Source organism: Urocampus carinirostris, chromosome 14 (genome assembly GCF_059441175.1).
Source record: "Urocampus carinirostris isolate Australia breed hairy pipefish chromosome 14, RoL_Ucar_1.0, whole genome shotgun sequence".
Classification (NCBI taxonomy): Eukaryota; Metazoa; Chordata; class Actinopteri; order Syngnathiformes; family Syngnathidae; genus Urocampus; species Urocampus carinirostris.
Window position 1 is genome coordinate 20,637,055 of NC_142362.1, and position 19,138 is coordinate 20,656,192.

Sequence of the window (19,138 nt, forward strand, 5' to 3'; positions counted from 1 at the left end):
TGCATATTTATTTGTAATTGTGTTTAATCATATACATATATTCCCCGTGACCCTACTGAGGATAAGCGGTGCAGCTAATGAGATGAGATGAGATATACATATATCGTGGACATTAGCATTACTTGTTGTAGACTATATCGTCATTCGAATGTTTTTACCTGGTGTACCATGGTTAGCTAGTTGGCATAGGTTTCTCATTCCCCACTATACGGCAATTTCATTTCACAATCCCCAATCCAGGGGATTCTGTACGTCCAAAATTAAAAAATCAATTGTCAAATGTCCAGAAAAAACATAGCTAGATATTAAAACAGACAATGGCGGCAGTGGCTCAGTAGCGCTCGTCTTCGGATCAAGAGATCACACTTCGAATCCCAGCTCCTGTCGAAGTGTCCTTGGCTAAGACACTGAACCCCTAATGCCCCCAATAAGCAGGTTAGCGCTTTACATGGCTGCAGGGCCGCTATTGGGAAATGTGAAGCACATTGTGAAGCGCTTTGGGAAGTCTTGACTTGAAACATGCTATATAAATGCAGATCATTTCATTTCATATCTGTCAACCTCAGCCAATTGCTTCCCTTCTTGGTTGGTTGGATCCCTTAACCACTAGGGTTGTAGGTTGCACTATTTCCTGTGGTGTGTCTTGGGCAAGTACAGCCTGATGGCGCCCATTCCTATCCAGGCCAAGCTTATTAAAAATGACAATTCCTCTTAAGTGATTAAAAAAACCTTACAAACGCAACACTACTAATCTACTTACTCACAGCAAGACTGACTATTTAGAATACTGTGACAATACTGGCTGTCTACGATGACATTGTCTATTCAATTGACCGAGACAATTTTGATTAGAGCCAAAGAGGGCAAGACAAGATCAGTCTGATAAATAAAAATATTTTTTCCTTCGTACAAAAAATGTTATATGGGGTACACTATTTGAAATGATCAAAGAAGATATAAAATATGTGGCAAACATATAAGTTGTCAGGTATGTCGTGGAGTCCTTCTGACAGTCCCTAGTTAAAGGACCGCTCGGCTTTTTTAAAGATGAAGGCTAATCGAAGAACATGACATGCTAACGGCTCATGCCGTTTCTGTGGGGTAATGATGCCGGACTTCGTGCTAAGCTTTCTGATCTTAACATGTGAATATGGAGAAACATACCATATACATGTTCTTTTTCAACTGGTAGCTGCGAGGGCAGAGCTCAAAGAAAGCTCACATAAAAGCACTTTTCAACACCTTCTCTGATTTATGTTCCCATTTATAAAAAAAAGAAAGAAAACAAATCATAAATTGAAAGTGTGTGAGAATTCGCCACTAGAGGTTGAAGCTTAAAATGGAGGTGAGTTTGTGCAAATGGCGCTTTTAATTTTGTGTTAGCATTATTTTAGCAGAAGGTTGTTTTACAGGGACATTGTGTGAGAATTCCTCAGTCAAGGTCTTTGTAGCCTAGAAGGGAGTTAAAGCATTGGAAGAAGACATACTTCAGAAACCAGAAGGCGGAATTTCCAACTCCTACTTCCATTTTTTCTGAAAAGAGCAAGGGTGACATAGTGAGCAACAGGACTGTAAAGAAGCTGTTAATCCACACAAATGAGATCAAAAGAGAGAGAGAGCTGGAAACAACCTGAGCGACTGAAGAGAGCCAACATCTGGAGTTCATCAGAGCTGGTGGAAGTGGCTAACCTTAGAAGCTAGGAGAAAAGACTTAAAAGTCAATTAAAAGATTGCAAAAGTCCGCTTTATTTATACAAACAACTTATACAACTATAGCAGTTAGAGGCGAGCCTTAGCCTGGAGCTTCGTGACTAAAATGGGTCGTTAGAGAAGAAAGTGGAAAAAAAAGCCCCAGATGCCTGAATCCCATGACTCAGCGACGTTCGCTTGCATGAGCAGCTGTGGAAGGTAATTTACACTGAAGAAGAATTAGGATCAGCTAATAAAAATAGCGGCCATTCGTGGCCTGCAGATAAGTGGATAATTGAGTGGCTAAAGAAGGACACGGTCGGGAAAAATGCCCACCAAATCATAGAAATCAGTTGTGGAAGGGTAGTGACACTGACATATGAAGCGGGTTTGCTACAAAAAACAATAGTGTGTGGCGGCGAGCCATAGCTTGCTGCCAAGTGGCTAACATGAGTGGCTAGAAAAGGAAACTGTGGAGAAAAATCCCCAGATGCCTGAGAAACATAACTTGGCAATGTTGCTTGCATGCGCAGGTGTAGAAAGCACGGTAGGATAGAGCAACAATAACAATTGGGTCTAGCGGTAAGCCCATAGCTCTATGCCAAGTGGCCAACAAGAGTGGCTAAATAAAGAAACAGTGGAAATGACTGAATCACAGTACTCAGGATCAGCTTTGTCCGGTAAGTGGCAATTACATGCTAAAATAAGCACAGAGACAAGCCAACTTCGCAATGTCCTCAATATAGCTTCCGCAGTACCAAAATAGCCGCCAAACATGCTTGCGTTTTTAAGTTGTGTCCTATTATTACAAATTACTAAACCTAATATTGTGTCTTTGAGATAGTGAATGTGTCTTTGCTTATTATTTTAATCAAGTCTTTTTAAATAAGTATATTTTCACCTCTAAGGGTTGCTATGTATTTACTGATAGGATTATTGTAATTAAAATGAATTTACTCAAAAGGTTGATCATTACAAAGTCCTTACAGTTGAGTAAAGTATTTCTTTCACTTCAAAGAGTCTTATCTTCTTGTGATCTACTTAACCCATTAACCATTTGCCTGTGGTGTCAAGCTGCATTCTTCTGTTTGATGTTCCCCTGTCAGCAATAGAATGTCCCTTTGTCTTCCCCCAACTTCCCTCAACAATTCTGTGACTGTGTTGTAATAAAAAAAGGTATTTGTTGAATTTTTGGTCGGATGAAAATCAGGCCCGGAACTGATTACATCTCCTCATGAGCTGAAATGATTATTTCTTGTCTGTCATCGTGTGTTTTATTCAGAGATTTAAAGTCATAAATCTAAAATTTACTCACTATGGCTTTAAGATTTTTGAATGTCTTTATTGACTTAACTGTAGAGCAGACGCACAGACACAAAAAAAACCCAAACAAATTGTAATGGTGTGCGATCACTGAAGCCAAGGTGAACTTTTCTCCCAAAGATGAAAATCTCACATGACAGGGCGGGCACGCTCCTCGATAGCGGCACAATCTCATTCTTTTGTGGTGTAAATTGCTCCACATTTTGGAGGACGCTCCACTTCCTGGAAATCAATACTGTACTCTGTTGAGGAAAAAAAATAAAAAGCAAAATCCATGACAGAAAGTGACAGGCAGCCAAGCGGAGCAAATCAAATTTTCTGTAGATGAAGAGGAGCAATTTTTAGTAAATGGATTTCCTAAATGGCTGTGCTCACTACATCAGAAGGGAATGAATTCTAACAAAATAAGGGCACAGTTCTTGATTGTGTGTGTGCATCAATTGGGATTGCATCATCTCTTTTGGAATGAAAGAAATAAACATCTAAAATCTCCCAAGGTAATGCAGATAATTCCGGTGCAGTAGATCCTCACAATACAGCATCCCCGCCCTATGACATTTTCACAAATCAGAGTGGAATGAGATTTTTTTTCAGCTCCTTTTTTACAGCATTTGCCAAACTATTTTACTTTAACAACTAATTATTTCACTCTCCCAAAACTTCACAAGTTATGTCTGTAAGATGGTATCTCCTATTGGTCGATGTCATATCAAATTCTAGTGTGCTATTAATTTGGGTCATGGGAAAATGCCAATATGCTATTGGCTGAACTCCCTCCCACAATGCCTTTCTCTTAAATTAGAATCTGGTGAGCTTCGTACAGATTTTGTGACTCTGAAATACAATACTGTTTTTGTTTTGTGATTGGTTTGCTCAGTAAATCAAATTACATTACAAAAAAATTATATTTGCAGACTTTTGGAAAAAGTCTAAGTTTCATTATAATCAAAAATATGTTTGCATAATTTCGGAAAATATTTATTTGTATGTTGTTGTTGTTTTTTCGTGAATTAAATTCTATTGTAATCCAAAATATTGTTTTGCATGATTTTGGAAAATAGACTATGTGATTTTTTTTAATTTATTTAATTTATCTATTTACTTATATTAAATCTAGTTTAATTAGCATAATAAATATTTGTTTTGCATACTTTTGGAAAAAGAGGCTTTTTAATTATTACATAGTTAGTTAATTATTCAATTTATTTATTCATTTGGAGGAATCAAGTTAGAATAAAATGATTTTTTTGCATACTTTTGAAAGAATAGATTTATTTTTAATTGTGTTTTTACGGTAAATCAAGTTTCATTCTTATGTAAATTATTTTTTTCATATTTTATGAGAAAGACTGTATTCTTTTTTTGTTTGTTTGTTAATTTATATGTTTATTTATTTTAGTAAATCGAGTTTCATTTATAAATAATTGTTTGCATGCTTTCAGAAAAATGATTTTTATTTTATTTATCTATTTTTATTTATGTATAATATTTTATGTTATTATTTTTACATTTTATTAGATTAATTGTGTATTTATATTATTTGTCATACAATATGTAATGTTATATTATATTTATATGATATTATTGAATGTTTTATTGTATTACTTTTTATTGTTATATTTATATTGTATAAATATTTTACAAAATAAAGCGTGACTTGAATCGACTTTTGAATTAGTTTTACTCATTGTTTATGTATGTTTATTTTGCTTTAGGCTCTATTTTATTAAGTCCCTCTATGCTTTTTCAATGCAATGGGAAATGAACACTTAAGTATGAGTTAAAGGTTTTTTTTGTCGAATTGATTGTTAAAGAATTCATTATTTGGTTAAAACTGGCAAAAATCAAAAGCAATTACCCACATGAATGTGACCTAATCTATCGATGAGTGCAGACTGGAGCGGAGATAAACTAGTCAAAGAGGACGCTAATCTCAAGAGTGAAACGATAACCACGGAATCGGAATCGATTCACACCCATTTTCATCATCCAGCCAGTTTCGCCTCGTTTTATCTTTTTATTTATTTTTTAATGCAGCAGCTTTACTTTTTTATACGTTGTTAACAAAGGACACACAAAAAGCTATTTTTAGATGACCTGCTTGCTTGGCTAAAGAACATTAATCAGAATCAGCATTTTTCATTTGAAAGCAACATTGTGTGTTATATAGATGTCCCTAGTGGTGAAAAAATACTAAATTCATTTAAATAAAAACAACTATTAAATTGAAATAAAAAGTAATCACACATATAATCCCATAAATGTAATTTTAGGTTTAGAAATTTGTAATCATATGACTCGACTCAACATGTTCTGCGTTCATCTTGCTACTACAAAAGCCCAAATGTGAATTTGATTTCGCTCGCCTGTCTCGGTGCTGCTTTTAGCACCTAATGGCCACTACCACATGTGCGGTCCCTTCCCAAGGTTTCCTCATGTCGCGGTTTTTGAGTTTTTCCTTGCCCTCATGTTGGTTCCAGATCAGGGGATGGTGTAATAATAGTCTGTGAAATAACCTGTGCAGCCCTTTGACACTCTTTGTGATTAAGGGCTATACAAATAAAAATGACTTGACTTGACTTGACTACCCGCACACAGTTAAGCCCAAACCTTGTCCTTTAGGTATCTTCTACTTTTTCTCCACTGTTTACTTCTCTAGCCACTCATCTAGCTATCGTTCGACACTAACTGCTGTTGTTGTTAACAGTTCCTGCTCTGTTTTTTAGTGTTCCTCACCTTCCACGGCTGCTCATACAAACCAATGTCACAGAATCGCGAGATACATTCATCCTCCACTTTCACTTATACTTTTTTCCCACTTTTTCCTTCTCCTTCTACTCATGTAAGCCACTGGTGTTATTGTTAGTTGTCAGAGTCAAACTCTTCACACAGATGAGTTTCATGATACAGGCATATTTCACTTTTTTCCACCGTTTCCTTCTCCAGTCATTCTTGTTAGCCACTTGGCTACAGGCTACAGCTCGCAGCTAGCCGCTATTGTTATTGTTAGTTGATCCTGCTTCTTCCTTCCATGTCAATCATCTTACATAACTGAGTTCCGTGATTCAGGTTTTTTTCTCTTTTTGCCTTTTTCCTTCTCTAGCCATTCACGTTAGCCACTTGTGTACAGGTTATGGCTAGCCCCTAGCCTCTATTATTATTATTGTTACAAATCCTACTTCATTGTCACTGACCTGCAACACCTGATTGTACCTGAATTCTATGATTGAGGGTTCTTCCACTTTTTTCCACTGTTATATTCTCTAGTCATTCATCAAGGCACCTGGCTGCAGACTATGTCTCGCCACTTTGTTTTAGTTAGCTGCTCCGTGTAAATAAAGCCTTCATCCTTCAATCACCCACTGAGTTTTTTTTAGTAGGGTATGTTGGCCTGGAGTCGGATGGGCGCCATCAGGCTGTACTTTCCCAAGACACACCACAGGAAATGGTGCCCCTACAACCCTAGTGGTTAAGGGATCCAACTAACCTCTGCTTGCCACTAAAGTTAGCCACTTACACCAGCTCTGACCAACTCCAGCTATTTTCCACTTTACTCTATTGTTTTCTTGTTTTAAGATATTTCATCTTGTCTCCTGAAAGAAAAAAACCTTAATATGAGCAAAATTATATCAAGCAAGAGAATACGGAAGGATTATAACACACTGTCACTCAAAAAATGATTTTATTATAATGCATACAACTCCACAAAAACACAACAAAATTTGGTTGATCTTGGAAAATTGGTTTTATTCACAAACACTGATACAATTTTTACATAAATCTCCCAAATAAACAAAACAATGTGACTCAAGGAAGAGAGAGCCCTTTTATTTTCCACCACGTAAAAACTAACATTCGAGCTACATTGTTAAATGACTAACATGCTTAAACGTTCTAGTGTTTGTCTCCATTTTGATCCATATCTTAAAACAATAAATTCTTAAAATTTTCTTTGTAAAATTGTACCTAAAAAGAGCAACATTTTCTGTCAATGAGGTTAGATATTTTTTTCCGTTTTTTCAATACCCGTAGCAACAAAATGGCTGACATTAAGTTTATGATATGTAAACTAAATGCAAATTTCTTAAGTACAAACCCCCGCCTGCCCCACCTTCGGCGTGGGGCTTTAAAGCCCCCCCCCCCCCCGCCGTCGTGGATATGTGGCGTCAGGCCCAGTGTCTGTTTGCCAGAATATGTGTGAGATAAGTCTTAAATTTCATTGGATGTGGTATTGAAAAAGTTAAAAATATTTTGAAATTTGAATGTAAAAATCCTGGGGCAACCCTGTTATTAGCGTAGGCTTTTCTCCCCCACTATACGACAATTTCACTTGTGATCCCCACCTCAAAACGGATTCATGTTGTATCCCGGGGGTCAACTGTACATCAATCCCAAATATTAGCAAGTAAATTTGAGCCCTGGCTAACCGATTAGCATCAATATCAAACTCGTGGATGAAGCTTTCATATTATGGCAAGGCCCCCAAACTATATTTTTGTGGACACCACATGGGCCGTGGACAACGAGTTTGAGACCCCTGATTTTAATGTTCAAATGTTAAAACTGGACCTAGCAATGTTTTTACCAGTCCTTGAGATTTTGTTAATGAACTAGTGGATACGGTGCTAGAGAACTGTGCTAACGGTGTCCAAATCTTTGGCCACATTTGAGCTTCCTGGCAAGGACTTGAGGTACTCCAGGTGTCTCCTGGCGTCCTCCTGATTGTGGCGAACGTAGTAGACCACATACCCGATGACCATTCCAAACCAGGCAAACATGGTCACGAACATGGCCACGTCGGTAGTTTTGTGGTGAAAACTGCAGAAGTTGATCCCCGAGTCAAGGACCTGGATAAGGGACCTACCGGCATACTCCTCCTGGACCGCCGTCTGGCATAAAACGTCCTTCACCGACTCCGGGTCCAGCCTGAGTTCCCGAAGAACCTCCTGTAGGACACACTCGCAGTGCCAAGGGTTGTTGGACAGGTTAATCTTGGCCCTCAGGTGGGCAAAGACCTCTTTAGGGACAGTCTTGATTCGGTTGTGGGCCAAATCCAGGACTAGGAGGCTGTCTGAGAGTCCCCCAAAGGCAGCCGCTTCCAGGCTCTCGATGGCATTGTTGGAGAGGTCTAGCTCCTTGAGGTGGCGCAGGTCTCTGAAGGCGTGGTCCGGGATCCTAGTGATGCGGTTGGAAGCAAGGACCAGGGCCACTGTGTCTTTCGGAAGGTCTTCCGGGATCTTGTCCAAGTTTAAGAACGTGCAATGCACCGCCATCATGCCGCTTTTTTCGGTGCAGTGGCAGCCGCTAGGACAAGATGCTGCCGCTATGCTAGCTAGGAGGAGTTCAAAAAGCCACACCCACACAACTGTGAAGCATTTTGGAGCGTTCCTGGATGCTTGCTGCATCCTCCTTTTTCAAAAGTCCTCCAAGGTCAAAGCGCTCATCCTTCTAGTTTATGATCCGTCACAAATTAACATATTATCAATTCTGTGGCACCAGACTTTTTAAGTTGGGCTCGACCTAGTGTGTCACATTGTCTCTTAGAGTTGATGTTTTTCAAAATGTCTTCTGAGGAACCATCCAAAATGATTGTAGGGGTGGCGCATTGGTGGGTCTGAAAGAGTTGGAATCAAATGAGCTGCTCCTGTTGCTACAAAGAGAAAGAGAAAATTGTTATCTGAGAGAATTGGTTTAATGAATGGATGGATTAAGACTTGGATGGGTAGATGGATGGATGAAAACCTAGATAAAGACCTGGATGAAAAGATGAATACTTGCAAGGATGGATAGATGGATGAAGACCTAGAAAGAGCCCTGGATGACCGGGTGCAAACAACACCGGTAAATAGAGAAAGACATGGCTGAAGACCTGGAGGGATGGATGGATGGATGGATGGATGGATGACTTGATGAAGATTTTGATGGATATATGAAGACTTGCATGAAAACCTGAATGGATGGATGAAAACCTGGATAGATGGATAAGGACATGGACAAAAGGAGGGATGAAGACACAGATGGTTGAAGAGATTGATGTAGACCTGGATGGATGGATGAATAGATGAGGACCTAGATGAATGAAGACTTGTATGGATGGATTGATGGATGAAGACCTTGGTGGATAGATGAAGATCTGGATGGATAAAGACATACATGGATTCAATGAAGACCTGGATGATGACATGAATGAAGAAATGTCAATGAGGACCTTGATGTTGAAATGTTTATACTAAAACAATAATTCCTTTCAATGTACACAAAAAAATTAAAATAAAACCGTCAAATGCCAAAAAAAGTGTAAAGAGATCTGTGAGAAGAAACTAAATGAAGCAGCAGTATTTCTAAACTTCTTTTTAAAAACAAAGGCTTAAAAGTTTTTAATCCCACCATACATATGTATTTTTTTCATTTTGAATGCTTCCTCTTTATCCAAAGAACAAAATTGCTAATTCCATTTCATGAATACAAATTGCCTCCATCGCCACAAACGAGTTTGCCCATAGAATAATGCGATTATTTTTTGTGCACATTTCATTTCCGTGTTTATAGCTCATGGCTCTATTTTTCTTTCCTTTTAATTAGAAGAAAAAAAACCTTGTTGTGTTCTGGTCAGAAACAATGACTTTCTTGCGTCCATCGTAATTGCGCTCATTTGCTTGCAAGCGAGCACGGACAAAAGGGCGCTCGTTTTCCTCCCAAGTCAACAAACTGACTTCGTAATTGCATCTCCACAAAAAGCAGACATATTAAGAAACGGCAGGGACAATTTTGGCGATCCACTTTTTTTTCTTTTATGAATTATACATAATTAAATCTGACCTTTCTAAACACATTTGTATCCAAGTTACAAAAGGTTAGCAGACCTGTGGTTGTATCTCTGATTCGTTGATGTGGTATGGTGGGTAAAATACCATAGACAGGGATGAAAAAACATCTTTTTCCACACTGTTAAGGGAAAATGCTGTAAAGAGGGGTCATCGCATCATTGGGTCTACTGTAATATTCAATCAGCCAACATTACTAGTTAAGAAGATTCTAAGCATTAATATACTTATATTTGATTTTCTACAGAAGTTGTTACACAATTTGGTAGTGTCTCCTCTTTACCTCTTTGTAATTTGTTTGAGGCACCGGAATGCTTTGCTTCTAAGAAATATTCTTATAGCATTTATGTCCCTCTTGACAATGTATTTTCATTACTGTATAAGATTACTAGCACATTTGGATAAAAGTAGTAGCATAAATTGGTCATGTGTCCTCTCTGCCTCTTCGTAATATGTTTCGAAACACTGAAAAGCTTGGCTTGTTTGATAACTTCCAGGCATTTATATTCCCCATTCTAAAATATTTATTTTCTATAGATGTAATAGCAAAAGTCGGTTATGTTTCCTCCTTAGCTTTACATAATCTATGTGAGGCAACTGAGGGGTTCGCTTGCTAGAAAGAGTCCAAGCATTTTTTTCAGTAGTATGCATGCGCTTATATATTCTCATTTAGATCATTGTAATGCCTTGCTCTCCGGTCTTCCCAAAAAGTGCATTTCCAGGTTGCAGCAATTACATCACGCACCAGCACGTGGCTTACAGGGGTTATGGGATCACATTAAACCAGTTTTTAAATCACTGTGTTTGCTCCCTGTGCGTTTCAGGATCACTATAATGTTGCTTTTACAATTTTTAAACGTCTCAATGTTCTTAGGCTATCTTATCTCTCTGATTTTCGTTTATTTTATCAGCCTTTTCTGTAGAAGTAGTAACACGATTTCTTTGTGTGTACTCTGTACTTCTCCTCATTATGCGTGTGGCACTGGAAAACCTGGCCTGTTAGAAAGATTTCAAGGGTTTATGTTCCTTATTAGAATATATTTTGTTTACTGTAGAATTATTAGCACAACTTGGCAGGTCTCTTCTTTACAGCTTTACAATATGCGTGACACACGATGGAGCTTTGCTTGTTAGAAATCTTCCAAGAGATGTATGCTCCCTACTGATTTATATATAAATATATTCTCTCTGCCTCTTCATAATATGTGCAAAACACCGGCGAGATTGGCTTGTTAGAAAGATTCTAAGCATTCATGTCCTTCATTCGAATATATTTAGATTTTCTATAAAAGTAATAGCAAAACTTGGTCATGCTTCCTTTTTAACTTTACATAATTTATGTGAGGCAACGGAATGATTGGCTTGTTAGAAAAATTCCAAGCATTTATTTTCTTCATCAAAATATATGTTGTATCTTCTCTGTACTTCTTCATAATGTGCGTGAGGCCCCAGAGAACTTGGCTTGATAGAAAGATTTAGAGCATTTACGTTCCTCATTCGAAAAGATTTTGATTTTCTATGATAAAATATAGCACTATTTGGTCATGTCTCCTCTCAACCTCTTTACAACGAGGAGAGGCACCAGAGAGTTTGTTTGTTAGAAAGATTCCAACCATCAATGTTCCTGGTTACAATATATTTTGATGTTCTGTAGAAGTATTAGCACAACTTGGTCGTGTCTCCCCTTCTACCTCTTTACAATCTATGCAAGGCACTGGAGAATTTGGGTTTTTAAAAAGATTATAAGCATTTGTGTTTAACATTTGAATACATTTTGATTTTCTGTAGAAGTAATAGCACATCTTGGTCATTTCTCTCTTTACCTCTCCATAATTCATAATGTTAGGACAACTCTGTTGGCAAACTCCCGTCCGATTTTGTTTCCTAATTGTAAGCAAACCCAATTTATTTTACCTGCAGCCTCATGGGGTCATCTGGCCCAATTGGATGTCCCCCTCAACCCCCCACCATTCTCTCCCACCTGCCGCTCACAAATGGATGCAATTTCCTCAAGTTACCTCGGCAGTGCATCCCAAAATTTGTTTTAACATCTTTCTTAAGATGCCCCTAATTGCTCACACTTTTCATTATTTTTTTTGTTGACTTGGCAGGACCTGCAAGAGCTTGTGATCATTAATCGTGTTCGCTTTCTTCTCAACTTCGCAGGATGCGACTTGCCCCTAAACAATGCATGACCACACGGTTAAAGAAAATTGCATAGAAAGATAATTAGAACAAGAAAAAAAATGAATATGCATTAATTGATTTGCATACAAGTCTGTCAGCAGTTGTAGAAATAATGTAATAACAATGTAATAACTAATGTTTCCATTCATAAAAAGCATGCATTACCATTTGGACATTATCTTTCTTTTGTCAGCTATATCCACATCTGATGAGGCTTCGGCAGGAAGTTTATCACATGATGAAAAGTAAAAAATACTAATACTAATGATAATAAATTCCTTTTGCAGCAAAAAGATCTGGAAGAATCGGTAATCGGTCCAAAGAAGAGGAGAAAGAATATGCTCCTCTTTGCAGGTGAAGCTGCTGAATGTCTCGCCAGTGAACGTTTACCCTTACCGCCTCCTTTCCTCCACACCCCCTAACTCCCTCACCCTTAACTCCCCCATTCTCCCTCCCACCCAGGCCAACCGCCACCTCCCATCCTCGAGGGTTCCGGCCAAAAATGTCCCATCTTGATGGGAATTGGCTAACAATATTTGTGGATGAGGAAAATAAGCTCCTGTGTAAGTGAATATATAATCAAAATGAACTAATAAAAAATACATTTATTCATAAACTTATAAATAAATAAATGCCTCTTCTCGATAATTAGTCACTTTTAGCCATGCTATAATATTCAATCAGCTGCCTCTTTTCCTATTAAGGTAGTCGCAAAACTTGGTCATATACCCTCTATACCAGTGGATAATTAGTGTGAGGCACCAGAAAGCATTTATGTTCCTCTTTAGAATGTGTTTTGATTTGAAGTAATTTTGTCATGTCTCCTCTTTACCTATTTGTAATTTGTTAGAGGCACTGGAGAGCTCCCCTTGTTGAAAATATTCCAAACGTTCCCCATTAAAATATATTTTTGTTCTATAAATGTAGTAGCACATCTTTGTCGTGTCTCCTCTCTACCCTTACATAATGTGTGCGATTCACTGGAAAACTTGACTTTTTAGAGTCTTAGCCATTATGTTCCTCATTCTAATATGTTTTGATTTCTGTCCGAGCAGTAGCATAATTTGATTGTGTCTCTTCCCACTTTGTGTTTGTGTAGATAGAGCATTCAGTTAGAAAAACAAAACAAACATAAAAATGATTGGATTTTGCGTTTGTTTTTATTTTTGTCAGCCAATTGTAGCGCATTCAACGTTGGGACAGAATTCCGTTTTGCAATGTCAAAAAAATATGATGAAACAATATCATGAAAATGTGCATCGAATACTCAAGTCAAGTCAAGTCATGTTTATTTGTATAGCCCTTAATCACAAAGAGTCTCAAAGGGCTGCACAGATCCAAGACTATTGCAAACTATTATTACAGACTATTATGACACCATCGCCTCATCTAAAACCTACATGAGGGCAAATAATACACATATTATCAACATAAAATATAGATTATTCATATGCTATGGAGTAAAAGTGTGTTTTAAGCTTAGATTTAAACATTTCCACTCAGGTTGCAGATCGGATCTTAGGGGAAAGAGCATTCCACAGCACCAGGGCCCGGATGGAGAACGCTCTCAAACCTGCGGATCTCTTCTTGGCTCTTGGGATCACTAGTAGACCAGCGTTTTCAGAGCGAAGGCTCCGGACCGGAACATAGGGGGAAAATACTATTCTTTATTGCAATTATTCACAGTGAAACACAGTGAGTTATCTGGGCGTGAGATTTGTTATCATTCATGTGGGAAACAAATAAACAGTCCGGTTGTCTTTACGACGAGTCCCCAGGGGGCCGGTCATATTGGTGGGAGCAACCCACGTCCCCCAGTCCCGCCCCTCCCCCTGCCCTGGAGCCGGGAGACAGGCGCCTGACACCTCGCAATTCAGTTCCTTCATAGGTCCGGCTTACAAAAGCCCAAAAGAGTCTCTGGAGCCAGCGGGCTAGATTTTAGCCAAACAAGCAGCACAGGACAGAATCCTGGCCCGTGAGCAACCAAAAAAAAGGATCTGACCAAGTCCCAGCTTAACAAACAACCAGAGAACCTTGCCGAGCCAGTGGCCGAACTGGTGGGACCCAGCATGCAACCTCAAAGAAAGCTTCCAGCCACCAGCAGCCAACCATGGCTCAAACACATTGCATCCCGTGGTCTCGACCGGGCCTCTTTCCTTGAGGTTTTCGCACCGCTCTAACACTGAGGACATCAAGACTGGGTCTTCACCTTCATTGAAAAAGAACCACAGTCCATCTCAAGGTGCAAGGTATTGGTATTGGTGTGGCATTTAGGGGGAATTCTATCAAATTACAGAAACGCAATAATTAAGATGGCGTTGTTTTCCATCTAAATTGTGCTAGTTAAGATCTCAACTTCTTCCTTTCTTTGCTTTATATCTTTTTTTTTGCTTTGAGTTCTTGTCATGATTCCCGATGAGAATCACCTGTGCCCGCTCATTTGTCGCTGACCGCCGCGGGTTCTGATTGGCTCCCTGTCACTATTTGAACCCAGTCCTGTCAGTCCCCGTTGTCAGTCTGTCTGCGAACCTCCGTGTATACTAGACAAGCCTTTTTCGCCCCTGACTCCCACCTGTCCTGTTTTTGCTCCCGTCCGTCTCCGGCTACGACCTGTTTTGATCCTGACCACGTCTGCTCTCCCGTCCCGGTTTACGACCTCTTTTTGTCCCCGACTACGTCGACTCTCCCGTTCTAGCTCACAACTCGTTTCCGACCCCGACCACGACTTGCTCTCCGAGTCCCGGCTACTGACCAGTTTTTCCGTCCCTGACACCGCCATCGGTCGCTCCGGAAGATCCACTTCCGTGTTCGGATCACTGTCCGAGTACGAACACCGGATCGTGGGCGCAGCCCTTCCTCTTTCCTTCAATAAAACTAGTGATAAACGCTACGCAGTTGCATACCTGTCAACCTCCCCGGCTCCATGCCCGTACAAACTGTCGTATTTTCCCGTGCAAAATACAAAATAATCTTTCAACATTTTTTTTTTCCGGAATGATGCATGATGAGAAATCCCCAGGCGGCAGAAGCATGCACACTGTAGCATCAAACTCGCTTCGTTTGCAATTTTTAAAAAACGGTACCGAGATAGAGGCATCCGCGGCGAACACGTTAGACTTGATTGATTTGCCGTTTCGTGAAAGTCGGTGTTTACCAGATGGTACCCATCATTGACAAATTAGCGTTTTTCCGTACAGATTTTCTTGTACGTCGTACACGGCTTAAAATGCTTAATAAATGTACTTTGTACGGCAAAAACGTACAGGTTGACAGGTATGCAATTGGGTCCTGTTTCTGTTCTGGTCCAGACAGTTCTGTTCAAGTTTCTTCTGTACACAATAGTTTTTGAAAACTCCATAAATCCAAAAGAGTGTGCATGTCTTAATTAAAGTACATTAAACTGTCAAAAACCGGGAAAAAAATCACCTAAAGTCGTGTGTAGCCTTCCTTTCAGAATAACTAAAATCGTTTTTTGTAAGTTTTCCTGATGATCCATTAACATATGTGGTGCTCCAAAAAGCTAGACAAGTTTAGAAAAAGGACAATCTCGCCTCTTCAATTTAGTCGGTCAATCGAATATTTGATGAAATAATTTGTTGACCACCCTAATTTAGCTACACAATGCATGTGTGACATTTGGTATTGGAGTACTGTATCTTGTTTCCCCTCTACCTATTCATAGTCTTGAGATAACTTTGATAGAAAAGCTTGTTTCCTATTTGAAACCATTAAACCTGGATTCTTTTTTTGACAGGGGGGGGGCATTCCTGGATGTTTTTTTCCAAGCATTCTCAGAAATTCTCCAAGTCAGCCGGCATGTGGAGATTCTTTCTATCTTTTGAATAATGCATTGGGAATGGAGTCTGCCGCTCGCTGCTTGAGTCTGAAGCCGACAGAAACGATTTTGGATTATTGATGAAGACTGACCGAGGAACGAGTAAGACTTTGCATGAATGTAAAAAAAAAATAATAATGAGGCAATTTGATTGGTTTGGGACCCCAACGGTGAAACGCGTTTGTGAAAAACAGTCGCCCTATTAACACGGCTTGAATTTCCAAAGATTATTATCGTGACTGGACGGCTTAAACCGCTGTCAAACAAATGACCGTCGCCTGTCCGGGAAACGGAAAAAGCCGGTAATTACATTGCAATCAAAAACGTGTTTAAGATCTCTTCAATCTTTTCAAAACTGACTGCAGTCTTAATCCTTTGGCTGAAAAACAATAAACATAAATAAAATGAATACAGCACAACCTCGGGTTACAACATGATTCCTCTTTGGGGAATTTGCTGTATAGCGGGGGATAAAGCAAATTGTGTTCTGAACCTCTGTTACCCCAGATAAAAACTTTCAAATAAAGTAATACATAAAACTTACTATTTCCATGTAATGTTTGTGTTAAGGATTACATGACATTATAAATAAATACATTAAAAAAACATTTTATTTACCTTTGGTGTGACGTGCCTTGAGCTGGTTGAATGGAGTAGCAGGTGGATGTAGAGGGGGGAGGAGACAGGATTCAAATGAAAACTAATTTTAAAACATTCACTTGTGATAAATTTCATGCAAGATGCCATTGGTTTGAGCTCCTTCTTATTTTTAATAATTATCCTGGTCATCGATTGGATACGGCCAAATTCCTTAGCGAGGGGAATGATTCAAGAAGTCCTTTGCAAACTACTATTGGCAAATACCGGTTAGTTATCATGTTTATGTTTCGCCGTTTAGCATCACTGCAATTCTGGGATCCTTACTAAGAAAATCAAGTACGTTACACCAGATTTGGAAGTGATTTGTGTGCCCTCTTCGTATTGATGATTCCAAGTTTGGTTTTCGTGGTTTTCTTCGTTGTGGAATGTGAATAATAGCTAGTGATAAGTATTTAGGCATCTGGTGAAGGTCTTGGGATGACGTTGCAAGAGGTCACAAGCTGATCTGCTGAGGAAGCCGGGGAGGACGACCTTCACGAGATATCTTATATCTATAAAAGCCAATGTTGAACGTCTGGAACTTTGAACGTCTCCCGAATGCAATAAAGCGTGTTCCCTTTTCGCCATATCTCCTTTCTGTGTATTTTTTGTGGCGACGCCCAACAACGAGCTCTTCAAAATAAGTGGCGCCACTTATTTTGGGGCCCCACGTTGGGCGCCACCTATTTTGGAGGAAACGTCGTTGGGCGTTGCCCCAAAATATACGCAGAGAGTAGAAATGGCAGAAAGGGAACACATTTTATTGAATTCGAGACACGTTTAAAGTTCCAGACGTTCAACATTGGCTTCTATAGTGTTCTTAAATAAAGTTAAGGTATCTCGTGAAGGTCCTCCGTCCCAGCTCCCTCAGCATATCAGCTTGTGACCTCTTGCAACAACGTCATCCCACGACCAGATGCCTACATATTTATCATTAGTTATTATTCACATTCCACAACATCTTCTTCCTTTAATGTCACTGCAAATCTTTGGACCCATAGCAAATGATCAGAAAAAGGAAAATACAGTATTGTATCGCCAACTCGTAAAGTCTATGGAGCACACAGATTCTGAACTGTGAATCGAGAGAGAAAGGCAACGTGGGAAGGAGTTCAGCATATAGCATATTAGCAGGAGGTACATGGCTAGTTTGCATTCAAAATAATTTATTGTTGATATTGTATGTGAAAAAAATGCTGTATAAAGGGATAAGAAAAACAAAATATTCTTCATGGTAGCGTGAAAATATTTTAAGCTGGAGATGCCGCAAGAACAATTATTACAAATTAGTACTATTTTGTAAAATAGTCATTTGAGTGTGTCATGTGTTTACCTCTTCATAGGAGAAATTTTGCCCAGAAATGTTCGAAGAAATGGTGACAGTCCCCCCTGGCCATCACGGAACAATAGCGAGCAATACCAAGTGGAGCAAGGAGGGCGCGAGACGAGCTCTACGGGAAAAAGAAAATAATGCTCCGCTTGTGGAACAATGAGAGCCACGGCCTACTTTGAAAAACCCACGGGAAAGTCAGAATGGAATCGCACAGGTCGGGGCCAGAAGCTTTCCATAACCCAAATTACAGAGCTGCTTGAAGCCTTAGGTACACTTACTATGTTTTTTTTTATCTTTAAAAGGATGTAAGCTTCAAAAGCACCAGAACTGTTTTTTTCCTATCGATGCCTTATAAAAACACCAATATGCATAACTACATTGTTTTTAGTGTCACACAGTTATCTCTATGTGTGTATATGTTTTTCTTTACAAAGAAAATAACATTATGCAGCTTTGGTAAACACGTCATTGTATTTTTCTAACACACCAAGCTATACGGTGCCTCATGCACATTATTAACACTACTTCACAGTTCACAGATTCCTTCAACACATGGGTCTTTGGGACACCAATGAGGACGCAACTCTGGACAGCTTTCTCCACTGTCAACGGTCCCTGGCCTGTTTTTGGGTGGAGGCAAAGTAGGCACCAGTCCCTTCCTTAATGTTGTCGGGCCAGTTGTTTTTCTGTCTTCCTCTCATCCTGCTCTCTTGGACTGTGCCCTGGAGAATTATCTTTGTCAGTCCTGATGATCTTTTGATGACAATTCCACTTAAGTTTCAGTTCGCGCACAGTTGACAACGATTCTTTGTAGGGGCCAATGTGCCCCCTGATTGTGTGACACACTGTTTCGTTTGTCCAGTGTCTGAAATAACATCTGCCCGGACACCCGGGGTGTGCATCTTTTACGTCGGGCATACAACTTACACAACATCTCTGCCCGGGTGGCTGACAAATTTTTCAAGGGAAAAAAAAGATCTTTCTTTTTAAATTATTTTTTCCAATGAAACGTTTGCATTATTACGATTTTGAAATCTTCGTTCGCTTTGGAATTTCGGTTCGTTAGGCAATTTGTATAGTCTGCAGCCAATGAAAAGCCTGTCTCGAATAACTTCGTGCTTAAAGACTTTCCCGAGCGTTATAAGGTCGTGTATTTGCACATCATTTTCCAAAGTAGACGCACAGAGAACACACGAAAAATGGATAAATGGTTAGGAATCAAGCCAAAACCTCAGCCCCAGAAGAAAGATTCGAAAGAAGTTAACAAAATTGATGACGCTACAAAATGTAAACGTACATCAAAAGCAT

General features: G+C 39.3%; 1 protein-coding gene across 2 annotated transcripts; it reads right to left on the reverse strand.

Annotated features, from left to right (window-relative positions):
• Positions 1-7,183: 7,183 nt before the first annotated feature.
• lrrc3 (leucine rich repeat containing 3) lies at positions 7,184-12,372 on the reverse strand. 2 transcript variants are annotated; one of them, XM_088352878.1, is made up of 2 exons: positions 12,189-12,372; positions 7,184-8,656 (listed from the first exon to the last, which is right to left on the reverse strand). In XM_088352878.1, the coding sequence occupies exon 2, from the start codon at positions 8,415-8,417 to the stop codon at positions 7,638-7,640; it is 780 nt and encodes a 259-aa protein (XP_088209004.1). In that variant the 5' UTR covers positions 8,418-8,656; positions 12,189-12,372; the 3' UTR covers positions 7,184-7,637. The 2 variants fall into 2 exon arrangements, with proteins under 2 accessions (XP_088209004.1, XP_088209003.1); XM_088352877.1 differs by having other exon boundaries at positions 7,184-8,662.
• Between the last annotated feature and the right edge of the window lie 6,766 nt (positions 12,373-19,138).